Source organism: Hypanus sabinus, chromosome 11 (genome assembly GCF_030144855.1).
Source record: "Hypanus sabinus isolate sHypSab1 chromosome 11, sHypSab1.hap1, whole genome shotgun sequence".
In the NCBI taxonomy this organism is placed as follows: domain Eukaryota; kingdom Metazoa; phylum Chordata; class Chondrichthyes; order Myliobatiformes; family Dasyatidae; genus Hypanus; species Hypanus sabinus.
Genome location: NC_082716.1, coordinates 13232233 through 13254162, shown reverse-complemented (window position 1 = coordinate 13254162; position 21930 = coordinate 13232233). Strand labels below are relative to the sequence as shown.

General features: G+C 43.2%; 1 protein-coding gene across 3 annotated transcripts in view; it reads right to left on the bottom strand.

The window, feature by feature from the left end:
- Nucleotides 1–21930, bottom strand: part of pigk (phosphatidylinositol glycan anchor biosynthesis, class K) — a 151683-nt gene that overhangs the window by 112900 nt on the left and 16853 nt on the right. For all 3 annotated transcript variants that reach the window (XM_059983807.1, XM_059983808.1, XM_059983809.1), the window contains 4 exons: nt 20215–20326; nt 16294–16390; nt 14755–14872; nt 13520–13630 (listed from right to left, as the gene is read on the bottom strand). In XM_059983807.1, coding sequence (XP_059839790.1) covers nt 13520–13630; nt 14755–14872; nt 16294–16390; nt 20215–20326 — 438 coding nt within the window. The remainder of the gene's footprint in view (nt 1–13519; nt 13631–14754; nt 14873–16293; nt 16391–20214; nt 20327–21930) is intronic.

Genomic DNA, 21930 nt, shown 5'->3' with positions numbered 1-21930 from the left:
TAAGGCTCCTGTACCTCCTTCCCAATTGCCGAAAGTAGTATATGGTAACATATATGTACTTAGATAATAAATTTGCATTGAATTTTGAAGAACATGCAAACCCTGAAGTGACAAGCTGCAAACATTGTTTCTGGATGATGCTTTTCAACATCAGGTTCCTCAGAATTTCCATCACTAGGCTCATCCCACTTACCCTAGGTTTGTTCAGGAAAGATGGTTTCACACTGATTCAGAAGTAACGTGTGCCAGTTTGAAAGGATGAAGGGGCTCCAAAGTAATTTGCACCTACATATTACTGCTCATGAAACTAAGTGCCTCAGTGCATTTGGTGATGCATTGGGAATTAGTTGTGGTTAAGGACATCAAGAGAAGGTTTTAACTTCACTGTGTGGTTTTCACTTAAAAGTGGGTCATTTTTGGAAGAATTATATCACACTGCGACTGAGTTTCAGAGAGCCCTGCTGGGAGAATGATACCTTTTCCTTCAAACTGCATCACCTTTGTCAAGACAATCCAGTTTGGTATCGATGGAGGGCAGCAGGTAGGCAATTGGTCACTAAGCAACACTGAAATTGGTGGCTTTGATGCAGTCACTGTTCGTGCTGCTGCATAATTATGTAAGATTCCTGGAATAATGCTCAAATCACACAATGTTCTGTTGGTTAATGATAAATCAATCATATGATTGCTACGATGGTAGCAATTTGCTGTCTTGTCAGATAGATAAATTCTGATTCTGAATATCTGAGCACACAACCTCACCACATTATTGAGGTACAGCTACCCTGGTGGAACACAGAACAGCACAGCACAGGAACAGACCTTTCGGTCCACAAAGCTGTGCTGAACCAATTAAATTAGTAATCAAATGGCCAACTGATCTCTTCTGCCTACACAGTATCTACACGCTTCCCTTTCCTTCACATTCATGTGCCTACCTAAACATTTCTCACAAGTCCCTAATGTATGTGGCTCTATCACCCCATCAGGCAGCACATTCCAGGCACTCATACTCTCTTTGCAGAAACCTGCCCCTCACATCTCACCTTAAATGCATGCCCTCTGGTATTAGACATTTCAACTCTGGGAAAAGGATACTGTCTGTCTTCTCTAACTATATTCCTAATAATCTTATAAACTTCTATCAGATCCCCCTTCAGCCTCAGCCTCTCCAGAGAAAACAACCCAAGTTTGCCCAACCTCTCATTATAGCACATGCCCTCAAATCTGGTAGCATCCTGGTAAACCGCTTCTTCACCCTTTCCAAATGTCAACATCCATCTCAGGGCAACTAGAACCATAAGCAGTACTCCTGATACAGCCTAGGGTTTTACAAAGCTTCAATGTACCTTCCTGACACTCAAATTCAATGCTTTGGCTAATAAAGGCAAAAATGCCATACACTTTCTTAGCCACCCTACATACACCCTAACAACCTGTGTAGCTACTTTCAGGGCACTATGAACTTGGACCCCAAAAACTCTCTGTTCAATAACAATGTAAACGGTTCTGCCCTTAACAGTGTAATGTTTTCATTTGACCTACCAAGATGCAGTGCTTCACATTTGTCCAGATTAAACTCCATCTGCCAATTCTCTGCCCACGTCTTCAACTGATCTAAATCAACCGTATTCTTTGCCAGTCTTCTACACTAGCTGTAACACCACTCATCTTCATACCATCTGCAAACGTACTAACCAACCCATCAACATTTTTATCCAGGTCATTTATACACATCACAAACAACAGAAGTCTCAGCACAAATCAGAATCAGGTTTAATATCACAGGCAGATGTCATGAAATTCATTAACTTTTTGGCAGCAGTACAGTGAAATATATGAAAAATATAGAGGACAAAACTAAATTACAATAAGTATATACAGTTACAAGAAAAGGTTTGTGACCCTTCGCAATTGACTGGTTTAGGGCAGGGCACCTCTACAAGCCACGCCTCCAATCTCATGTCAGTGACTGGAATACCCGACTCCAAATAGCTTTTATAGAAGGTCCACATACCTTTTGAAGGGAGACTGTGATTGTTTAAATGGTGCACTCAGTATTCACGAGAAGTAGAACAATTTTTTATGTGTTATTAGTTTAGGTAGATTGTGTTTGTCTATTATGGTGACTTCGATGAAGATCAGATCACATTTTATGAGTAATTCATGCATAAAAGTAGGTAATTGCAAACAGTTCATAAAATTTTTCTTGCAACTGTACATCTACTAAATAGTTAAAATAAGTAGTGCAAAAAAAACAGAAACAAAAAGTAATGAGGTAGTGTTCATGGGTTCAATGTCCATTTAGAAATTGGATGGCAAAAGAGAAGCTGTTCCTGAATCACTGAGTGTGTGCCTTCAGGCTTTTGAGCCTCCTTCCCATAACAATGAGTCCTTAATGATGGATGCTGCCTTCCTAAGGCACTGCATCTTGAAGATGTCTTATGCTTTCTCCATTTGACTTGATAATCTGCAGAAATTTTCAACTGCTTTCATTGACAAAGCAAATCTCCTCAAAAACCCAATGAAGTATAGTGCTCTCTTGCCATATTTATAGCTGCATTAATGTGTTGCATCCAGGTTAGGTCCTCAGAAATATTGTCACCCAGGAAATGATCCCTGCAGAACATCACTAATCACAGACCTCCAACTAAAATACATCCCTTCAACCACTACCCTCTGTCTTCTGTGGACAAGCCAAGTCTGAATCCAAATGGCCAATTCAATATTGACCCAAGCATCTTAACCATGCATCTTTGAGGGATCCATGTTGACAACATTCACAGCTCTACCTACATCAATCACCTTTGTAATGTCATTAAAAAAACTCAATCAAGTTAGTAAGACATGACTTGCCATGCACAAAACCATGCTGACACTCTCAAATTCAATCATATTTGTCACATGTATATCGAAACATACAGAGAAATATGTTATTTACATCAACAACTAATATGGTCCAACAATGTGCTGGAGACAAGGGTCACCATGCTTCCAGAGCTAGCATAGTATATCCCTTATCAACATTACCTTAGCTTATGCAGTCACTGTTACTTTGCCAATTGTGGGACCTTGTTGCATGCAAGTAGATTACTGCATTATAACAATGAGTACATTTTTGGCTCTACTGAACACTTACAGCTGTGCTGACACTGTAAAGAGTGCGACATAATTGCAAGTCCTCACAACCAATTTTACCCAATCACACAGTCGCACACACAAATACTCAAAGAGGCCTTTCCCACTATGTTTACACCAAACTGTATCAAACCGCTTTACAAACTACAAGAGCAAACACGAGGAAGTCTGCAGATGCTGGAAATTCAAACAACAGCACACACACACACAAAATGCTGGTGGAACACAGCAGGCCAGGAAGCATCTATAGGGAGAAGCGCTGTCGACGTTTCGGACCGAGACCCTTCATCAGGACACCCTTCGTCCTGACGAAGAGTCTCGGCCCAAAACGTCAACAGCACTTCTCCCTATAGATGCTGCCTGGCCTGCTGTGTCCCGCCAGCATTTTGTGTGTGTTGTTGTTACAAAATACAAGAGCTGCACTAGAGTTTGAACTTGGAAGACACCTCTATGAACCTTCTCTGAGGATCGTCACCATACTATGGTTGAGAGGCTGGTATGTTCCTGAGATCCCAAGAGCAATACCTCCTGGAGCTTAGCTCCTGGTAGGGTCACCCATGGCGGTAAGATCACCCAGACAAAGAGGAACTCAACCAAGACCTCAACAGTGGAGCTTGCAGAAGATTATAACAAATCACATCAAAAAAGAAGGCAGAGGAAGGCTGCAGCAGAACATCATGTTCAACTCGAGTGATCACACTACTACTAGGAATCTTCAGTCACCTGAACTAATCTGGCTCGAGTGAGGGGAGGGGGGTTTGATGCTTTTGCTACTGCTTGTTTGGAGGGTGAGAAGAGGAGGGCTTCAGGGGCTACAATGTTCTATCATTCATTCTATGGAGTCTCTTGATTCGGGGATGTCTGAACAGTATGAATTTCAGATTGTATACTGTAAGCAATCTCTGATGTTAAGGGAACCGAATTAAAACCATTCAGCCCTGGGAAAAAGCCTCTGACTATCCACATGATCAATACCTCTCATCATCTTATACTCCTCAATCAGGTCACCTCTCATCTTCCATCACTCCAAGGGGAAAAGGCCAAGTTCACCCAACCTATACTCATAAGGCATGCTCCCCAATGCAGGCAAAATCCTTGTAAATCTCCTCTGCACCCTTTCATGGCTTCCACATCCTTCCTGTAATGAAGCGACCAGAACTGAGCACAGTACTCCAAGTAGGGTCTGACCAGGGTCCTATATAGCTGCAGCATTACCTCTCGGCTCCTAAATTCAATTCCACAATTGGTGAAGGCCAATACACCGTACACCCTCTTAACCACAGAGTCAAACTGCGCAGCTGCTTTGAGCATCCTATAGACTCAGACCCCAAGATCCCTCTGGTCCTCCACTCTGCCAAGAATCTTACCATTAATACCATATTCTGCCATCATATTTGACCTACCAAAATGAACCACTTCATACTTATCTGGGTTGAACTCCATCTGCCACTTCTCAGCCCAGTTTTGCATCCTATCAATGTCCCGCTGCCACAAGAGGACACAGGTTTAAGGTGCTGGGGAGTAGGTTCAGAGAAGATGTCAGGGGTAAGTTTTTTACTCAGAGAGTGGCGAGTGTGTGGAATGGACTGCCGGCAACGGTGGTGGAGGCGGATACGATAGGGTCTTTTAAGAGACTTTTGGATAGGTACATGGAACTTAGAAAAATAGAGGGTTATGGGTAAGCCTAGTAATTTCTAAGGTAGGGACATGTTCAGCACAACGTTGTGGGCCAAAGGGACTGTATTGTGCTGTAGGTTTTCAATGTTTCTAAAGAAAGGAACTAAAATGATGCAACACTGGTTCCATAAAATACAGCATGCACCATTTCAATTTCATCATGAAATTAATGAAATCTATGACCGAGTCTGCAGCCTTATTAACACTGCAACTGAAATCAGCTAATTAAACCAAGGGTTCATTTAATAACTTTAATTCACAATCTATATTGTCAATTCATTAAGTTTTGAAAATAACCCATTATAATGAACACTTCTCAAGGAATTTAAGGACATGACCCCTACAATGATAGCCATGGATTTTGCTGGCATGGGTCTACTACCCACAGTCACTTCTTCATTGCTATAATCATACTAAAAGTTACCTACGCAAGATGTTGGGCATCATCCCTGCTGGCCAGAAATGCCATGACTCCTGCAGTGCACTGAAAACCCCCCATCCCAAATTCAGTAACTGTCAAATCTGAGAGTTTGTAACAGAAACAGAAACACTTGGCTGGAAATTCTCAACAAGTCAGGCAGCCTCCACAGAAACAGAAACCTTATTATCATTTCAGACTAAAGGTCCCATGTCAAGGTTGTTTCATTCCTCAGTTGCGGCCTGACCTGCTGAGATCTTCCAGCATCTTCTGATTTTACTCCAGAATTCCAGGACCTGCAGTTTTTAGTCCCCAATTTGCTTTTATTCTAAGATGACAAATTTGAAAGTCTGACATTCGGGAATTTTTGTTAAGAATGAAGTGTGTAAAAATTTTAAATTATAGCAAGTTAGCTTAAAATATATAAGCAATCAAAGCCATAGGAGAAAATCTGTGTGGCAGAAAGGTACAGTAGTGGTGCAGGTCAATGGGACCAGGCAGATTATTAGTTTGGTATGGACTAGAAGGGCTGAAGGGCCTATTTCTATGCTGTAGTGTTCTATGACTCTAAAGGCTGATTTATACTTGTGCGTACAGGCTGCGCCACAGCCTACGGTGTAGCCCTGCTTTTCACTTCTGCATCACTCTACGCCATAGCCAGCATGCGTTGGTGTACGCCAAAATGCTAGTTGGCAGTGGGGTTTCTATGCCACTGTGTTGAGTTTCTTTGTGAGAGATATGGACGAGGAAATGCATTTCAAACATTTTCGCATGTCGGTAGATAGATTTTACGATTTGATTCATCTATTTCGCATTGGTGTACAGACATGGCGGAGATTAAGCAACCGGAAATGCGTAGGAGGAAATGCGATGCTACCAAGCGGACCAATCACAGTTGTTGTGGTCTGCGTCGCCGTGATGCGTTACTTTTGTTTACGCGATACTTTTTTGGGGAGGTGCACGTCACCTACGGAGTATATAGGATGCACAAGTATAAATTAGCCTTAAGACTAGGCCATATGGCATCCTCCTCATATCTCTAAGTACATTATTGATCTTTTAACAACTAGAATGCACACAAATATCAGAAAAAGATGGGGTGGACCACGCAGATCCAAAGAGAAGAAAATATAAATTAGGAGGAGGAGTAAGCATCCAGCTGTTCAATTTACATATCGATTTGATAATATTGTAGTTGATCTTCCATCTCCATTCTGTTATCCTGCACAATCACCATAATCCCCTCATGTTTGCAGAGATCTGTACTGTAAATGGATTCAGTGTCTTCCCAGCCCTCTGGCATATAGAATTCCAAAGTTTCACTACTTCCTGCATGGATAAACTTCTCATTCTAGTCCTAAATGACCTGTATTCCTCACTCTGCAACCATGACCACCCAGTTATAGATACCCCAAATAAGGGTAACACCCTCCCTATATCAACCCTGGTAAGTCTGCTCTGCCATTCCAAAAGATCACACCGTGTAGCTCAAATCTACCTGCCGACTCATTTCTACTTCCTCTGATCTATTTGATGTCCAAAAATCTAATCATTCAGCCTCGAAGATGCTCAGTGCCTGAGTATCCACAGCTTGAAATGTAGAGCACACTGAAGATTCATAATCCAGTATTCAAGATTGCTCCTCGTACCAGACAAGGTAAACAAGATGACTCGGACATTTATCATTGAGCAATTCTTAAATTCTTCAAATGCAACCAAAGAACTTTCCATCAGCACAAGGGAAGCACTTGTTACATGTGCAAGGAGTAGGAACAACAACAGAGCAGTAGGAGTCACGTCGCCATGGTACATTCTGAGCAGCCTACAGCGTGGGAGTGGTGAACTGGTCCCACCGAAACAGAAACATGCGCACTCGAAAGCCCACACACAGAGAGCCCTCCATGTGTAGGAGGTCCAATCATCGCATGATCAATACGTGCACTTGCATATGCATTTATAAAAAGCAAGAAGATGGTTACAAACACAAGAGATTCCACTGAAGGAAATCTTGAGCAACGCACATGAAATGCTGGAGGACCTCTGTTATTCGAGCAACATTTATGGAGGGGAATAAACAGTTGATGGTTCAGGCCAAGACACGATGAAGGGTTATTTAATGTAAAGAGGGTTTCTTCTTTTTGTTAACTAGCAGGAATGCTAATTTACTGATAACGAGAATGGTATTCCTTTGTAAACCAAATGGGGATTAATGTTCTTTCTTCTGAGTCTGTAAGCTTTTGTTGACGGGCTTTTGGGCAGATCGGCGCGAGGGGGTCGAGAGAGAGGACGCAATGCTCTAAGCTGGACGAGGATTGGACCCCAAAGGGGGGTCCAAGGCCGGGAGATTCTCCGAGGACGGGGGGCGGGGGGGGGATGAAGCTAGATGTGTTTGGTTGACCACTCGGAGTGTCCTGAGCTGTTTGGAGAGTCGAGGAGTTCGGAGGGTCCTGAGCTGCGAGTCGAGGAGTTCGGAGGGGAGCGAATGGTGGCCAGAAGACTTCAGTAATTGAGCTCCAACGGCTGTGCACGAAATGGTTTGGACTTTGATAAGTTTGGCGCCTTTTCTTTAATTTTCTCTTCATATATACTGTATCGTTATTAATCACTTAGTTATAGTAACCTTTATAAATTGTACTCATTTAATCGCATATGGTGTACTGTCTGTTTTGGGCGAGGCGGGGACATCATACAGCATCCACACCAGCTGATTACCCAGTTTGGCGGGGCCGAAGGCTGCTCCCCCTAGACAAGAACGAGCTGAGCGAGCCTGAGGCGACCCAGGGAGTTACATTGTGGGGTGCTCGTCCGGGGTTGATTTCTGTGGAAGCTGTGGGATCGCCCTCTTTGGATTGTGTCTGCGGCGAAGAGCTGGTGTGCCTTTGTGGGTGTGCGATTGCTGGTTATCGCTACGTGTGTGTTGGGTGAGTGGCAGTGCTTGGCTGAGGAAAAGCGACAGGGACGGGCTGGTGACTTTGTTAGAACTGTCGGGCGCAATTACCTCGAAGTGTCCACTGCCAGTTCTGGGAAAGTGTGGGAAAATGCGTGTGGTTCGACTGGAAGTCAAATGCTGCAGCTGGGGGGCTTATCATATCCGTGGCAGGAGATTGGTGGGAAGTTTTTAGGGTATCTCTTTTTGCCTAGGGGGGCAGATAAATTGCTTGTGGTGCCAAGGGGATCTGTCAAGGGGTTCAGTTGTTCCGTTGATTCAAGAGATGTCGGGAAACTTAGAGGAGGCCCAGTGGGGGAACTGCTTGGGGTCTCTGGGGAGCACGTTCCCAGCAATGTACCAAGGAACTCCCGAAAGGAACAGACTCTATTCCTGAAGGCTTAGAGGGGCCATGTGCACAGGTGTTGTTACGGATGGATGGAAGTCAAGTTAAAGCCATCCTCGGCACCAGGGCGCCGGTTAAGTTGCTGTACAGTTTGTTTCATAACCGTTATTGGAAGCATTTACCCTTGACGACATTGAGAACACTGGAGATTCGGGGTACCAGTGCCGGTGATTATCCAGACGACGGTTGTTGGTCAGTGAAAATGGAGTTCTTGGAGGCAAATGTGGAGGAGACTGAGGTTCAGGAATCGTTAATGCTGATGGGTCCGGACCCTGTTGAGACGGGCAACGTTTCTGTTCTAGAGAGAACCAATAAACTGCTGGTGCGCTTGGGGGCCTGCCCGGAGGAGGCGGGTGAGCGTTGTTTGGAGGCATTGTCGATGCACCCAGAGTTTTGAGCTGCTTGTGTGGACGGGTGTAGCAGCATTGGGCTGATACCGAATTCAAACAAGAGCCATTGGCGGTACGGCCTGGGGGAAGTATCTGAGGGTGAGACCCTCCTAGTGGACGCTGCGAAATACCACGAGGGAGCGGAGTTGACTGCTGAAGACACCTCGGAGAGAGAGAGGTTGCGGCGACTGGCCCCTGAAGCCGTGGAAGACGTAGGCAGCGTGTGTGTGGATTGTATTGCGTTGAAGAGGCGCACTGTCAGTGACCAGAATATGGCCCTGCGGGCCGGAGAGGCGCTGGCCTGTCTGAGTGGTGCGAAATGGTTTAAGGTGCTGGATCTGAGGAGTGGATGTTGTCAGATCCCGATGATTGGGGCCGACAAGGAGAAGACGGCCGTTATAAATTCCCTAGGAGTCTTCGGGTCCGAAAAGATGCCACAGGGCATATCTGGAGCCCTTGCAACCTTCCTGCTGGGCAGGTGGAAGACCATAGGGGATGTGGAGGCGTTTGGAGTTTTGGTGTATGTGGATGATCTCTTGGTGTTTCGATTTGCCTCAGGAGAATATGAAGTGAGGTCGTTGCAGGAGCAGCTGAGAACTACCGAGTTAAAGTGTTTTCGGGACACGTGCCAGGGCTGGCGAAGGTCGCCGCTCGTGAGTGACTGTCTCTACGGAACCAAGTTTGAAATGAAGACGGAGAGACTGGAGAAAGTGATCTGGAACCATTCGGAAGACTTACAAGTTGGAGAGAATGTTGTCTGACTGAGGGTAATAGCAAACTGAGAACCCGGAGAGGGGAGTTTGCGGAGGTGAAGAAATTACAGACAAATCTCAGAAGAGAGAAGCGGAGGCTTGAAGGGAACCTGAAGGTGACCATCGACAGTTCAAATGAAGTGCAAAACCTGAAAGTTGATCTGGAAGAAGTCATGAGGAAGAAAAAGCTGGAGAGAAGTGCAGTGAATACTGAACAGGAGGCTGAAGAGACTGCGGGAGCAGTGCAGGCCACGTGTTTCCGTTTGGAGAAGATCAAACAGCAGCTACCGATCACAGGAATGAGGAAGAATACAGATTTGATGGATGATGTGCTGGATGTGTGGTACATGCTGCCTTTTGCTGACTTTCCCTCGATTGAGGAACAGACCTTTGGCCCTTCTCCCATTGAGTCAGGTGTAGCGGGGAGGGTTAGCTGTGTGCAGTGTGGGGCATGAGTGAGAGGTTGAGAGAGGAGTTGGTAGTGGGCCCAAGGTATCCACAGTTGTGTCCGAGCCTGAAGGGTTTAGGTGAGGGGGTACGGAGGTCTCAGAAGGGTTAGGGAACTCCCAGATAGTTGGCCTAAGTAGCGCCTGAAAAACAGGGCGTGAGGGTTACTGTGTGGGGAGGAGATGTCACTGTTTGTGCTTGGGTTACGGTGTGTTGGCAGGAAAGGTGGCGAGTTATTTAGTAGTCATGAGGACATGACTTGTATTTGGTGGAGGGAGAGTGTAAAGAGGGTTTCTTCTTTTTGTTAACTAGCAGGAATGCTAATTTACTGATAACGAGAATGGTATTCCTTTGTAAACCAAATGGGAATTAATGTTCTTTCTTCTGAGTCTGTAAGCTTTTGTTGACGGGCTTTTGGGCAGATCAGCGCGAGGGGGTCGAGAGAGAGGACGCAATGCTCTAAGCTGGACGAGGATCGGACCCCAAAGGGGGGTCCGAGGCCGGGAGATTCTCCGAGGATGGGGGGGGGGGGGGGTGGGGGATGAAGCTAGATGTGTTTGGTTGACCACTCGGAGGGTCCTGAGCTGTTTGGAGAGTCGAGGAGTTCGGAGGGTCCTGAGCTGCGAGTCGAGGAGTTCGGAGGGGAGCGAATGGTGGCCAGAAGACTTCAGTAATTGAGCTCCAACGGCTGTGCACGAAGTGGTTTGGACTTTGATAAGTTTGGCGCTTTTTCTTTAATTTTCTCTTCATATATATTGTATCGTTATTAATCACTTAGTTAAAGTAACCTTTATAAATTGTACTCATTTAATCGCATATGGTGTACTGTCTCTTTTGGGCGAGGCGGGGACATCATACAGCATCCACACCAGCTGATTACCCAGTTTGGCGGGGCCGAAGGCTGCTCCCCCTAGACGAGAACGAGCTGAGCGAGCCTGAGGCGACCCAGGGAGTTACATTAATAATCAAGGTTATTTGAATAACTCCAACAAATGCTCAAGAAGGCAACATTTCCAATGATCTGGAATAATTTCTGGAAAACATCAACAGCATCAGATATTTGAATCATTATGCCAGAGTTGAGTCATCCGATTGCTGTCAGCAGCTGTGTTCCTCAGTGGAATTTACCACCATTTTTCCTCTCCAGACCTCTACCGGCTACCTCGTTCTTCAGAACATAATAAAAAGTTTAGACCACACAGATCTTCAAGCATCTTCTGCTATCCAGTCAGATCACAAATGACCTTCAACCTTACGAAAGGTCTCGGCCCGAAACGTCAACAGTGCTTCTTCCTATAGATGCTGCCTGTCCTGCTGCATTCCACCAGCATTTTGTGTGTGTTGCTTGAATTTCCCACATTGGCAGATTTCCTCGTGTTTGTTTTTTAAATTCAACTTTGTCCACTTTCTTATTTAAACCCTACAGCCATCAATCCCCTTAATATCCAAAAACGTGACAAGGTCAGCCTTCAAACCAGTTAGTAGCATTCCAGAATGGAGAAATTCAAAGATTCATATAACCCTGACTAAAGAAATTTTTCCCAATCTAAATGCAAAATGGCACTCCCGCATCTTAAGTTAAGGTCCTCTGGTTCCAGAGTCTCCGAAACTAAAGTCAGGTGTATCAGTATTACAGTGGAGTAAAGTGAATCACAGAGGCATGAGAGAGGAGTTGGCCAGAATTGATTGGAAAAGAACACTGGTGGCATTGAATGCAGAGGACATAGCCTTAGAATAGAGGGCCATTCTTTTAGAAAAGAGATGAGGAGGAATTTCTTTAGCCAAAGAGTGGTGAGTGGTGAACGTGTAGAATTTTTTTTACCACAGGCAGCTAGAGGCCAAGGCTTTATGTATATTTAAGGTAGAGGTTGATAGATTCTTGATTGGCAGGGCATGAAGGGTTACAGGGAAAAGGCAGGAGATTGGGGCTGAGAGGAAAACTGGAGCTGACATAATGGGCCAAATGGTTTAATTCTGCTCCTATAATTTATAGTAAGATGGTCTAATTCACCCTGTCAATGCTGTTCGTTCATTTACGTTTCAAATATCAGTCGGTAGGTTCCGATCCCACAAGCCTACTAACAAAATGGAAACCTTCACATTAAAGTATCAGGACTGCTTACTCATGGAAAAGGGCAGACTTGCACTCAATTAGCAACTCACTCTATGTCAGGATACTGCTTAATTCTTCACAGTCCATGAAGCCCTGCAAAAATATTGCAGGGATGGAAACAGTGCAGTCAAATTGCAAACAGCAAAGTCTCATTTTATATATTTTTTTAAAAAGCAGTTAATTTGCTTTAATAACTTTCCAATGACTCCAGTTCAATCCTGATCTCTGGTGCTGTCTGGGTAGAGATTGCATGTCATGGTGACATAGTCTTTTTCTCCAGGAGCTCCAGTTTCCTCCCACATCCCACAGACATACAAGTTTGGTAGGTGAATTGGCCACTCTAAGTTGTTCCTTGTTTATTGGTGAATGATAAAACCTCTGGAATTTATTGGAGCACATGGAAAATAAGAAATAGGGTTAACAGAAATCAAAATCAGAATCAGGTTTATTATCACTGACAAGGGTCTCCGCCCAAAACTTCAACTGTACTTTTTCCCCTTAGAGACTGCCTGGCCTGCTGAGTTCCTCCAGCAGTTTGCGTGTGCTGTTTGGATTGCCAACATTTGCAGATTCTCTCTTATTTGAAATTTGAAACTTGTTGTTTTCTAATCTGACTGAATAGCAATACAGCTTGTTGATCTGTTTCTGGGTGTCAACATCTCTGCACACCAGCATCACGCATCAACTCTGATACCTTCCTCATCCAGGCAGCAACACAGTCCACACCAAATCCAGCTGTTCCACCTCCTCCATCAACTCCCTGATGGGGCAGACCTGTAATACCCTAAGTTAAGGCCCAGGATTGTCTTGCAATCGTAAAAAAGACATTTAAAAAAAGACAAAAACTCCTTTGGTTGGTCCCCAAGAGGCTGCTGCATCTGAGTGTGCCGCCACCTGAATGGAAGATGCATATTGATCTGTACAAACTCGATAGACCTAAAGGCTTGATTCTGTCCTGTAAGACTAGGATTCTTCAACAAATTTTGTGAGATAATTAACAACATTGTTTGTCATATGATGCCACAAAAAAATTTACAGTTGTCCAGAAGGTAAGATGGATCCTTGGTTCAGTGATTCAACTAAGAAAGCAGCATCTCTGACACTGTGTAAATATACCACCCAAGTGCAACCTTGACTATGCAATCAAGACTCTAGTGTGGAAACAAAACCAACAAACATGCAATCAACTAAATGATAACCAATATCTTCAAAGGCAAAACCCAACCAAGTTCCCCAATGTTAAAGCTGCTTACCAAATCAATCATGCTGTTCTGGCTGGCTGGGCGAATATCTTCCAGAAACTCAAGGAGATAGTATGTATACCTGTCCATCAGGTGGACCCCAATGGCAAGATCAGGCTGGTGCTATTTAAAGACAAATACAACGTTAAGGAATCTATAATAGAAAGATGCAAGTTTTCTATCAGTATGACAGAATTAATCATCTTAGTCTCACCCCCAAGCTGTTCTCTACTGAATACAACTGATGAAATCACCAGACTCTCTTAATGGAAACAGCTGGAATCAGCTATAAATGATGCTATAAGACCATAATACATAGGAGCAGAATTAGGCCATTTGGCCCATCAAGCCAACCTTGCCTTTCTATCATGGCTGATTTATTTTCTCTCTCAAACCCATTCTCCTGCCTTCTCTCCAAAAGTGGTGGTGCCCTTATTTATCAACCTCTGCCTGGAATAGACCTGATGACTAGGCCTCCACCTATAGCAATGAATTCCAATTTTTTGCACCATCTGACCAAATTGAAACCTTAAAAAATGCAAAAACAACTTCTGAAAAGGTGGTGGCATCTGATTTTATTAGAAAAGTTGAACCATGGGCTAACTTGGATAGCTATCTGGGTGGGCTAAAGGGCAGTTTCCATGCAATATAACTCCACAACTACATAAGACTAATGAACTTAAACTCATTATGGACAAAAGCTGTAGTATAGGATTAAGCAAAACATTACTTCATAGAGCCAACAGTGGCAGAATAGCTTGAATGGAATGCTTGAATAACTGGAATAGAATAGGGCAAAGCATAGCGGTAAACACATTCAGCAATCACCAATCAGGGTTCGAGTTCCAGTGCTGTCTGTGTGGAGTTAATAAGTTCTCCCCATGACCACATGGATCTCTTCCCACATTCCAAAGATGTAGAGTTATGATTTGATTTAGTGTTCCGTGGGCATGCCAGGTTGGCACTGGAAGCGTGATTACGCATGCAGGCTGCCCCAAGTACAATACTCAGACTGCATTGTTGGTCATGCAAAATAAAACATTTCAACATATGCTTTGATTGTACTGGTGACAAATAAAGCTAATCTCATCTTTAAAAAAAAACCTCCTCCTGTGCACTAGGATTCTATGATGGCAATAAATAGAAACATTCTTTTCACTCTATAAATCCTTGCTTTTTCTTTCTTTCTTTCTCTGTTTTTATCCCTGTTATCATCAATCATATAATTAACTGAGCTGAAAACTTACCGAAAGAGAGTCTTCACCAACCTGGCTGCTGGCTAAAGCCATAATGTTGGGCGAATACAATTTTTCATACATGGAGGCCCCCTGGCAAGTGTCAATAATGAAAAGCAATTCGTGGTACCTGGAGAAACAAATATTCATCAGTCTCACTGCAAAGCTGATGCCTTGCGTCAATTCACACAGCTAGAAACCTCCGCAGGCTCCCCTAGTTCCCAGACCATTAGAGCAGAAAAGAAAACAGCTGGCAGCTCTTCCAGTGATGAAGATGCTTACATTTATAGCATCCTGCATGACCTCAAGACGTCCCCAAGCACTTTACAGCTTCAGAAGCGTGTTCACAGTACTGGATGGGAAACGCAGCAGCGAAATTAACACGTGGTGAGCTCCAACAAACCACAATAGATCAGCAGGTTACTCCACATCCACCCGGAAGCCTGGACTCAACAGCCCAAAAGTACTCAACTCTTGGACAGAGGTCAGAAGAAATGTGTAGTGCCACAGGCATCTCAGTACCTCTGACCTCCTGGTGGAGAAGTGTCTCATTTCACGCACCTGAAAAGGATTACTTAGGACCATAAGATATAGGAGAAGAATTGGGCCATTTGGCCCATCAAGTAATTGTGTAAACACAAGCAGGTTGTTGCACTGAGGCTGGGTGAGACTATAACTAAATGTCATGGGTTAAGGGCAAAAGGTGAAATCTTTAAGGGAATATGAGGGGAAACTTTTCATGCAGAGTGAGCGACCTACCAGTGCAAGTGGCGGATGTGATTTCAATTTCAACATTCTAGAGACATTTGGATAGATACGTGGATGGGAACAGTATGGAGGGCTATGGTCAGGATGCAGGTCAATGGGACTAGGCAGCTTAAATGGTTTGGCACAGACTGTTTCTGTGCTGTAGTTTTGTATGACTCTGACACTACGAGTCTGCTCCACCATTCCCTCATGACTGATTTATATGTCCACAGATTCACTACCCTCTGGCTACAGAAAGTCCTCCTCATCTCTGTTCTAAAGGGACATCAGAATCAGGTCTACTATCATTTGACACGTCATGAAATTTGTTTTGAAGCAGTACAGCACAATACATAAAATATACTATAAATTACAATATGAAAATATAGAAAATATATGTATTGCAAAAATAGTGAGGACATCCTTTTATTCTGAGGCTTTGTTCTTTGGTCCAAGACTCTCCCACTATAGGAAACATTTTCTCCATGTCCACTCTATCTAATCCTTTCAATATTCACTAAGTTTCAATGAGATCACTTCCATTCTTCTAAACTCCAGACTAACTCAGACACAGAGCAACAAATATATTAACCTTTTCACTCCCAGGATTATTCTCTTAAACCTCCTCTGGACCCTCTCCACTGTCAGCACTTCCTTCCTTAGAAATAGGACCCAAAACTGTACCCAATACTCTAAATGTAGTCTGACACTGTGGATAACCAGTGCCATTCAACCACTGGGAAACCAAATTAAATAAACCTCAGGTTACAGTGTCTTGTTCATTAAGTACTCTCAATCTTTTACCTTCTCTTCTGCCACATCTGTTCAAATGCATCTCCCAACTCCACATTTGTAATTTCTTCAGAATCCTGGAATTTTAGGAATCCATTGCCACCATGCCCTTCAAACAAAATGAAAATTCTGCATGAAAAGATTGTTTTGTTAGTATCAGTCCTCCCTATATTAGGGCAAGGTTCTGTTTTGTTCATAACGCAAACAGTTCACAAGTCAGAAATGCAGATGTAAAATGTTTTGAAAAACTAATAAATAAAAAAAAATGCAGATGTGATCCAAGTTCCCTGGCAGCAGAGGATCACCGCAACCCCACAGCAGCCGCAAATCCATCCTGCTGGTCTTGTAAACTGAGAGAGTAGCAAGGGTGTTAAAGGTTACAGGGAGAAGGCATGAAAATGGGGTTAGCCACGATGGATTGCTGGGGCAGACTTGATAGACTAAATGACCCAATTCCACTCCTACACCATTATGGTCAAACACCTGACATATGAATGGGTAGTACATAAAAAGTTCGTAATTTAGGAAGTAACTGTTGAGAGGATTATTGTTTCAGGACTGATGACAGGTCTCAGTCTGAAAAGTCAACTGTTCACTCTTTTCTATAGGAGCTATCTGGCGTGCTGAGTTCCTCCAGCATTTTGCGTGTGTTGCCTTGTATGTATATCGTGTTTTGATATTCCAGATACTGGAGGTGTGCTCAAGTTCAAAACTGTAACTCAACCATTGACCTACCCAACCTAGGGGCATTTTCAAAGGGGCTTAATGAAAAGACCTGCATAAGCACTGTAACTGATTAAGAACAGAGGCTGACTTGATAATACTAAACAAATCATTTAGACTTGGACAAAGTACTGAGTCAGATTGGCAAGGAACAACCCTATCCATCCTAAATATTTATCAAAACATTTTATAAAACACACACACACACACGCACACGCACACGTTAGCTGAGTCCAATCAGGTACCATTTAAGGACATTTCAAAAGGTTTTCCACATCAACTGCAGATCCCTGACCAATTAGTTTGAGCAGTTGAACAACGTTATAAAAGGCTTGCATTCCCATACCTCTGTTTAGAATATTTCAAAACACTTTACAACCACAGAGGTACTTATTGAACTGCAGTCATCATTGATACAGCTGCAGGTGGTAATGGGGACAAGCTCCCACTACCCATTAAATGCTTGCAATGCTGTGTGTCTTAAATAGCTTTTGACATCCAAGTCCAGCTCCTGGCCTTCATGTGTGGCTTAGTTACTAAGCCCAGCAGAACTGTTTCTACTGACAGGAGAAGGGGCAAAGGCAGGTTACAGGCAACTTAATACCAGTCCCTTCGGGCAGATGGGGCTCATCAGCCGTGGTTGACAGCTCATTTAGGAGAAGGAAGACTCTTATCGTGAAGCTCCACTAGCTTATGCCTATACCCACTCATGAGGAAGGTTTTGAGAGGAAACCCGGAGAGAAAATCCAGAGCTGGCATCCCTAAGGCAGCTCTATGTCGAGTTCAATGCTGACTGGCAACTCCTGCAACGCTACTGTCTCAGTCTCCGCCATTCCTTTAGGTTCTTCAGATGTGTGGAGAGGGGGCAACAGCTTGCTCTCCATTTGTACCACCCAGGCTTGCGTACCTAGACAGCTAGGATGCAATGGTTGACTCTTTGTCAAGTAGGAAACAAAGGAGCCAATTTAGATACAACTAATTTGAAGACTTACAAGATACATGTTATAATATCAGTAATCTGTCTGCAGGATAATTATTGGCCAGGGCTTCAGGCAGACATTGTGATTCATGTTCTAAATAGTGTCATAGGCTCTTAAAAGATAAAGATTAGCTTTATTTGTCACATGTATATCAAAACTGCTGCAAAGTTAACAAATTTCATGACATATGCTGGTGATATTAAACTCGATTCTGTTTCTGAAAGAAAAACATCGAAACATACTGTGAAATGTGCCCTTTGTGCCTAGAGTGTGCTGGAGACAGCTCACAAGTGTTTCATGTTTTCAGAGCCAACAAAGCATGCCTACACTATGAGTCCTAACCTGTACGTCTCTGGAACGTGCGAGGAAACCAGAGCACCCAGAGGAAACATAAACAGTCACAGGGAGAATATACCAACTCCTTACTGTGCTGACTGTTGATACCTGGTCTTACAGCTTGCGCTGTAAAGCATTACACTATTATGCCACCGTGCCATTCAAACAGTAACAATGAAAAATACTGCTGTCACAAACAGCTCACGATTTAGTAGTATTGCTAGGTGATGACATTCCTGCACTGCTCAACACTTGTAAAATGCTGGAGGAACTAAGCAGGTCAGGCAGCATCTACAGAGAGGTATGAACTTCAATCAATACTGCTGAAAACTTAAATTTTCTTCTGTAGACACTGCCTGACCTGCCAAATTCCTCCAGCATTTTGTGCATAATGCTCAAGAACCCCAATCTTACAGTTGGCACTGTAAAGCGTTTCACTAACCTCTACATTAGGATGCCACGCTCTCTTGTTAAATATTCACCGAATATAAAGTGACCTCTCCTCAGTCAATAAACAGTACCTTCAGTATTATACGAAAGTAGACAGCCTAGAATTTGTGTTCAAAGTCTCTGGACTTAAAGTTTTCAAATGGGGAAGTCCTAAATTCTCATTTTATTCTCAAAGCAGTGTGACTTAAAATGCCTTCACTCATTCTACCTTCATTTTGCAGAGATACATTTATGTAATTCACAGGCCTTGCCTGAAAAAATATGTAACAGGCTTATTGTGAGCATCATTAAAATTCTGTGGTCATCACTGAGTGAGGTCAGTTAATGAGTCCTATTAAGTTTGCTGCACATACAAGTATAGCAGCTGTTTATTACAAGTCTTGAAAGAAGAGTGTCCTGAAACCAGCAACTAAACTGACAAACCCTGGATCTGGGTTAAGACTATAAGATATCGGAACAGAATGAGGCCTGTTCCACCATTTGATCATGGCTGGTTTACATATTTTCCCTCTCAACCTCATCCTCCTTCCTACTCTCCATAACCTCTTAACATCCTTAAAAATCAAGAACCCATCAATCTCCAATTTAAATATACCTAATGATTTGGCCTCCACAGCCAACTGTACCAATGAATTCTACAGATTCACCATCCTCTGGCTAAGGAAATTCCTTCTCATCTCTGTTCTAAAGGGACATCCTTCTATTATGAGCTGGTCCCTCTAGGCTCTCTATTACAGCAAACATTCTCTCCATACCCATAGAAACATAGAAAATAGGTGCAGGAGTAGGCCATTCGACCCTTCCAGCCTGCACCGCCATTCAGTATGATCATGGCTGATCATCCAACTCAGAACCCTGTACCTGCTTTCTCTCCATACCCCCTGATCCCTTTAGCCACAAGGGTCATATCTAACTCCCTCTTAAATATAGCCAATGAACCGGCCTCAACTGTTTCTTGTGGCAGAGAATTCCACAGATTCACCACTCTCTGTGTGAAGAAGATTATCCTCATCTTGGTCCTAAAAGGTTTCCCCTTTATCCTTAAACTGTGACCCCTCGTTCTGGACTTCCCCAACATCGGAAACAATACTATCTGGACCTTTCAATATTCAATAGGTTTCAATGAGATCCCTCCTCATTCTTCTAAACTCCAAAAAGTACAAGCCCATGACCATAAAACCCTCTTCATACGCTTAAACACTTTCATTCTTGGGGTCATTCTCATGACCCTCTCCAATGCCAGCACATACTTTCGTCATAAGGGGCCCAAAACTGCTCTTAATACTCTAAATGCAATCTGGCAAATGCTTTAGAAAGCCTCAGCACTACATCCTTGATTTTATATTCTAGTTATCCGAAAATGAATGCCAACACTTCATTTTGTTTTCTTGCTACTAGCTCAACCTGGGTGGTGCTTGTATTCTACCACCATCATCACACCTACCAGTCATGTAGATGAGAATGTTGCTTCTGTCATCTGAAAGCAGACGCTTGGATCGGGGAGTACTGGGAGGCAGACGTCCAGTTAACACCCGCAAAAAGTTTTCAACCGTAACCTGAAAATAAAGCACAAGTAATTGAAGACAACGTTTTCCACAGTATCCAGGTCAACACCGATGAGGGGTCTCAACCCAAAACATTGACTTTTTATTCCTCTCCGTAGATGCTGCCTGACCTGCTGAGTTCCTCCAGCATTTTGTGTGTGCTGCTATGGATTTCCAGCATCTGCAGAGTCTTGTTCGAAGTAAATTTATTATCAAAGTACATATATATCACCATATGCAGCCCTGAGATAAATTTTCTCACAGGCATTCACAGTAAATTCAATGAAACAATAGAATCAATGAAAAACTGAATACAAGATGGACAATGCGCAGAAGACAACAAACTCTGCAAATACAAAAAAGAAAAATAAACAAAATAATAATAAATAAACAAGCAATCAATTTCAAGAACATGAGACAAAGGGTCCTTGAAAGTGAGTTCATTGGTTGTGAGTGGGAACAGTTCAGTGCAGTGATGAGGGAAGTAATCCCCACTGATTCAGGATCCTGATGGTTGAGGGTAATAATTGCTCATGTACTTTCAGCCAACACTTCAGAAATCGAGTCCTCTGATCATTTCAGTGTTGCTTACAGGATGTAGGGATTGTTTGGTCTTTATATCCATTTAGTGAGGATTCATTGAACTGAGGAGGGAATTAAGAGTGGATGACATAGTTGGATCTGGAGATAATTATGGGCAGATGGGATAATTGTGGTAGAGTTCCATTCTTGAAGGATTTTCCTAAACCACCTTGATTTTTCCAACTGCCTAGAACCACTGAACTCCAAACACAACACTCAACACCAACAGTGACTACAGAGTGTCCCCTTGTGTCATCGATTCACCACCCATTTGCTAAAGAACTTTCTCCTCATCTCTATCCCGAGATGGTGCCCTCTGATTCTAGATTCCCCCACACCCTCTCAACATCCACTCTACTTTGGCCTCTCAATATTCAGTAATTAAAGGAAGTGCACATCCTCTCCCATGTCAAGAAACCACCTGGGTCTAATTAAATTTCAGTTTTCAAAACTCGAGCCAATTTAGAAATGGATGGAGTCAATTCCGATGAATACCTCGCTGATCTTCTGAGGTAATTAAAATTAGTCCAAGAGTTCCCTCTGACACCCATATCATTAACAGGTCATATTCTTTTGTAGAAAGTGAATTCAGCCCAGCAAGAACTCACGGAGGAATAAATTCTGAAAATTCACTCAAATTATTTCACAGCAAGCCCCCAAAGCTAAGAGGAAACAATTTTAAGATGATTGGAGGAAAATATAGAGGTGATATCAGCAGTAGGTGGGTTTTTTTTTAAAACACAGAGTGTGGAACACCCTGCCAGAGTTGGTGGTAAAGGCAGATACATTAGGGGCATTCAAGGAACTCTTAGATGGGCACCTAATTAATGGAAAAATGCAGCAGGGAAGAGTTAAATTGATCTTAGAATAGGTTAAAAGGTCGACACAAGATTGTGGGCCGAAGAGCCTGTACTGTGCTGTATTATTCTATGTTTATTTATTTATTTAGAGCTACAGCACAGAACAGGCCTTTCCTGTCCAAAGAGCCAGGCCACCTAGCAACCTGTCTATTTAACTCTAGCCTAATCACAGGA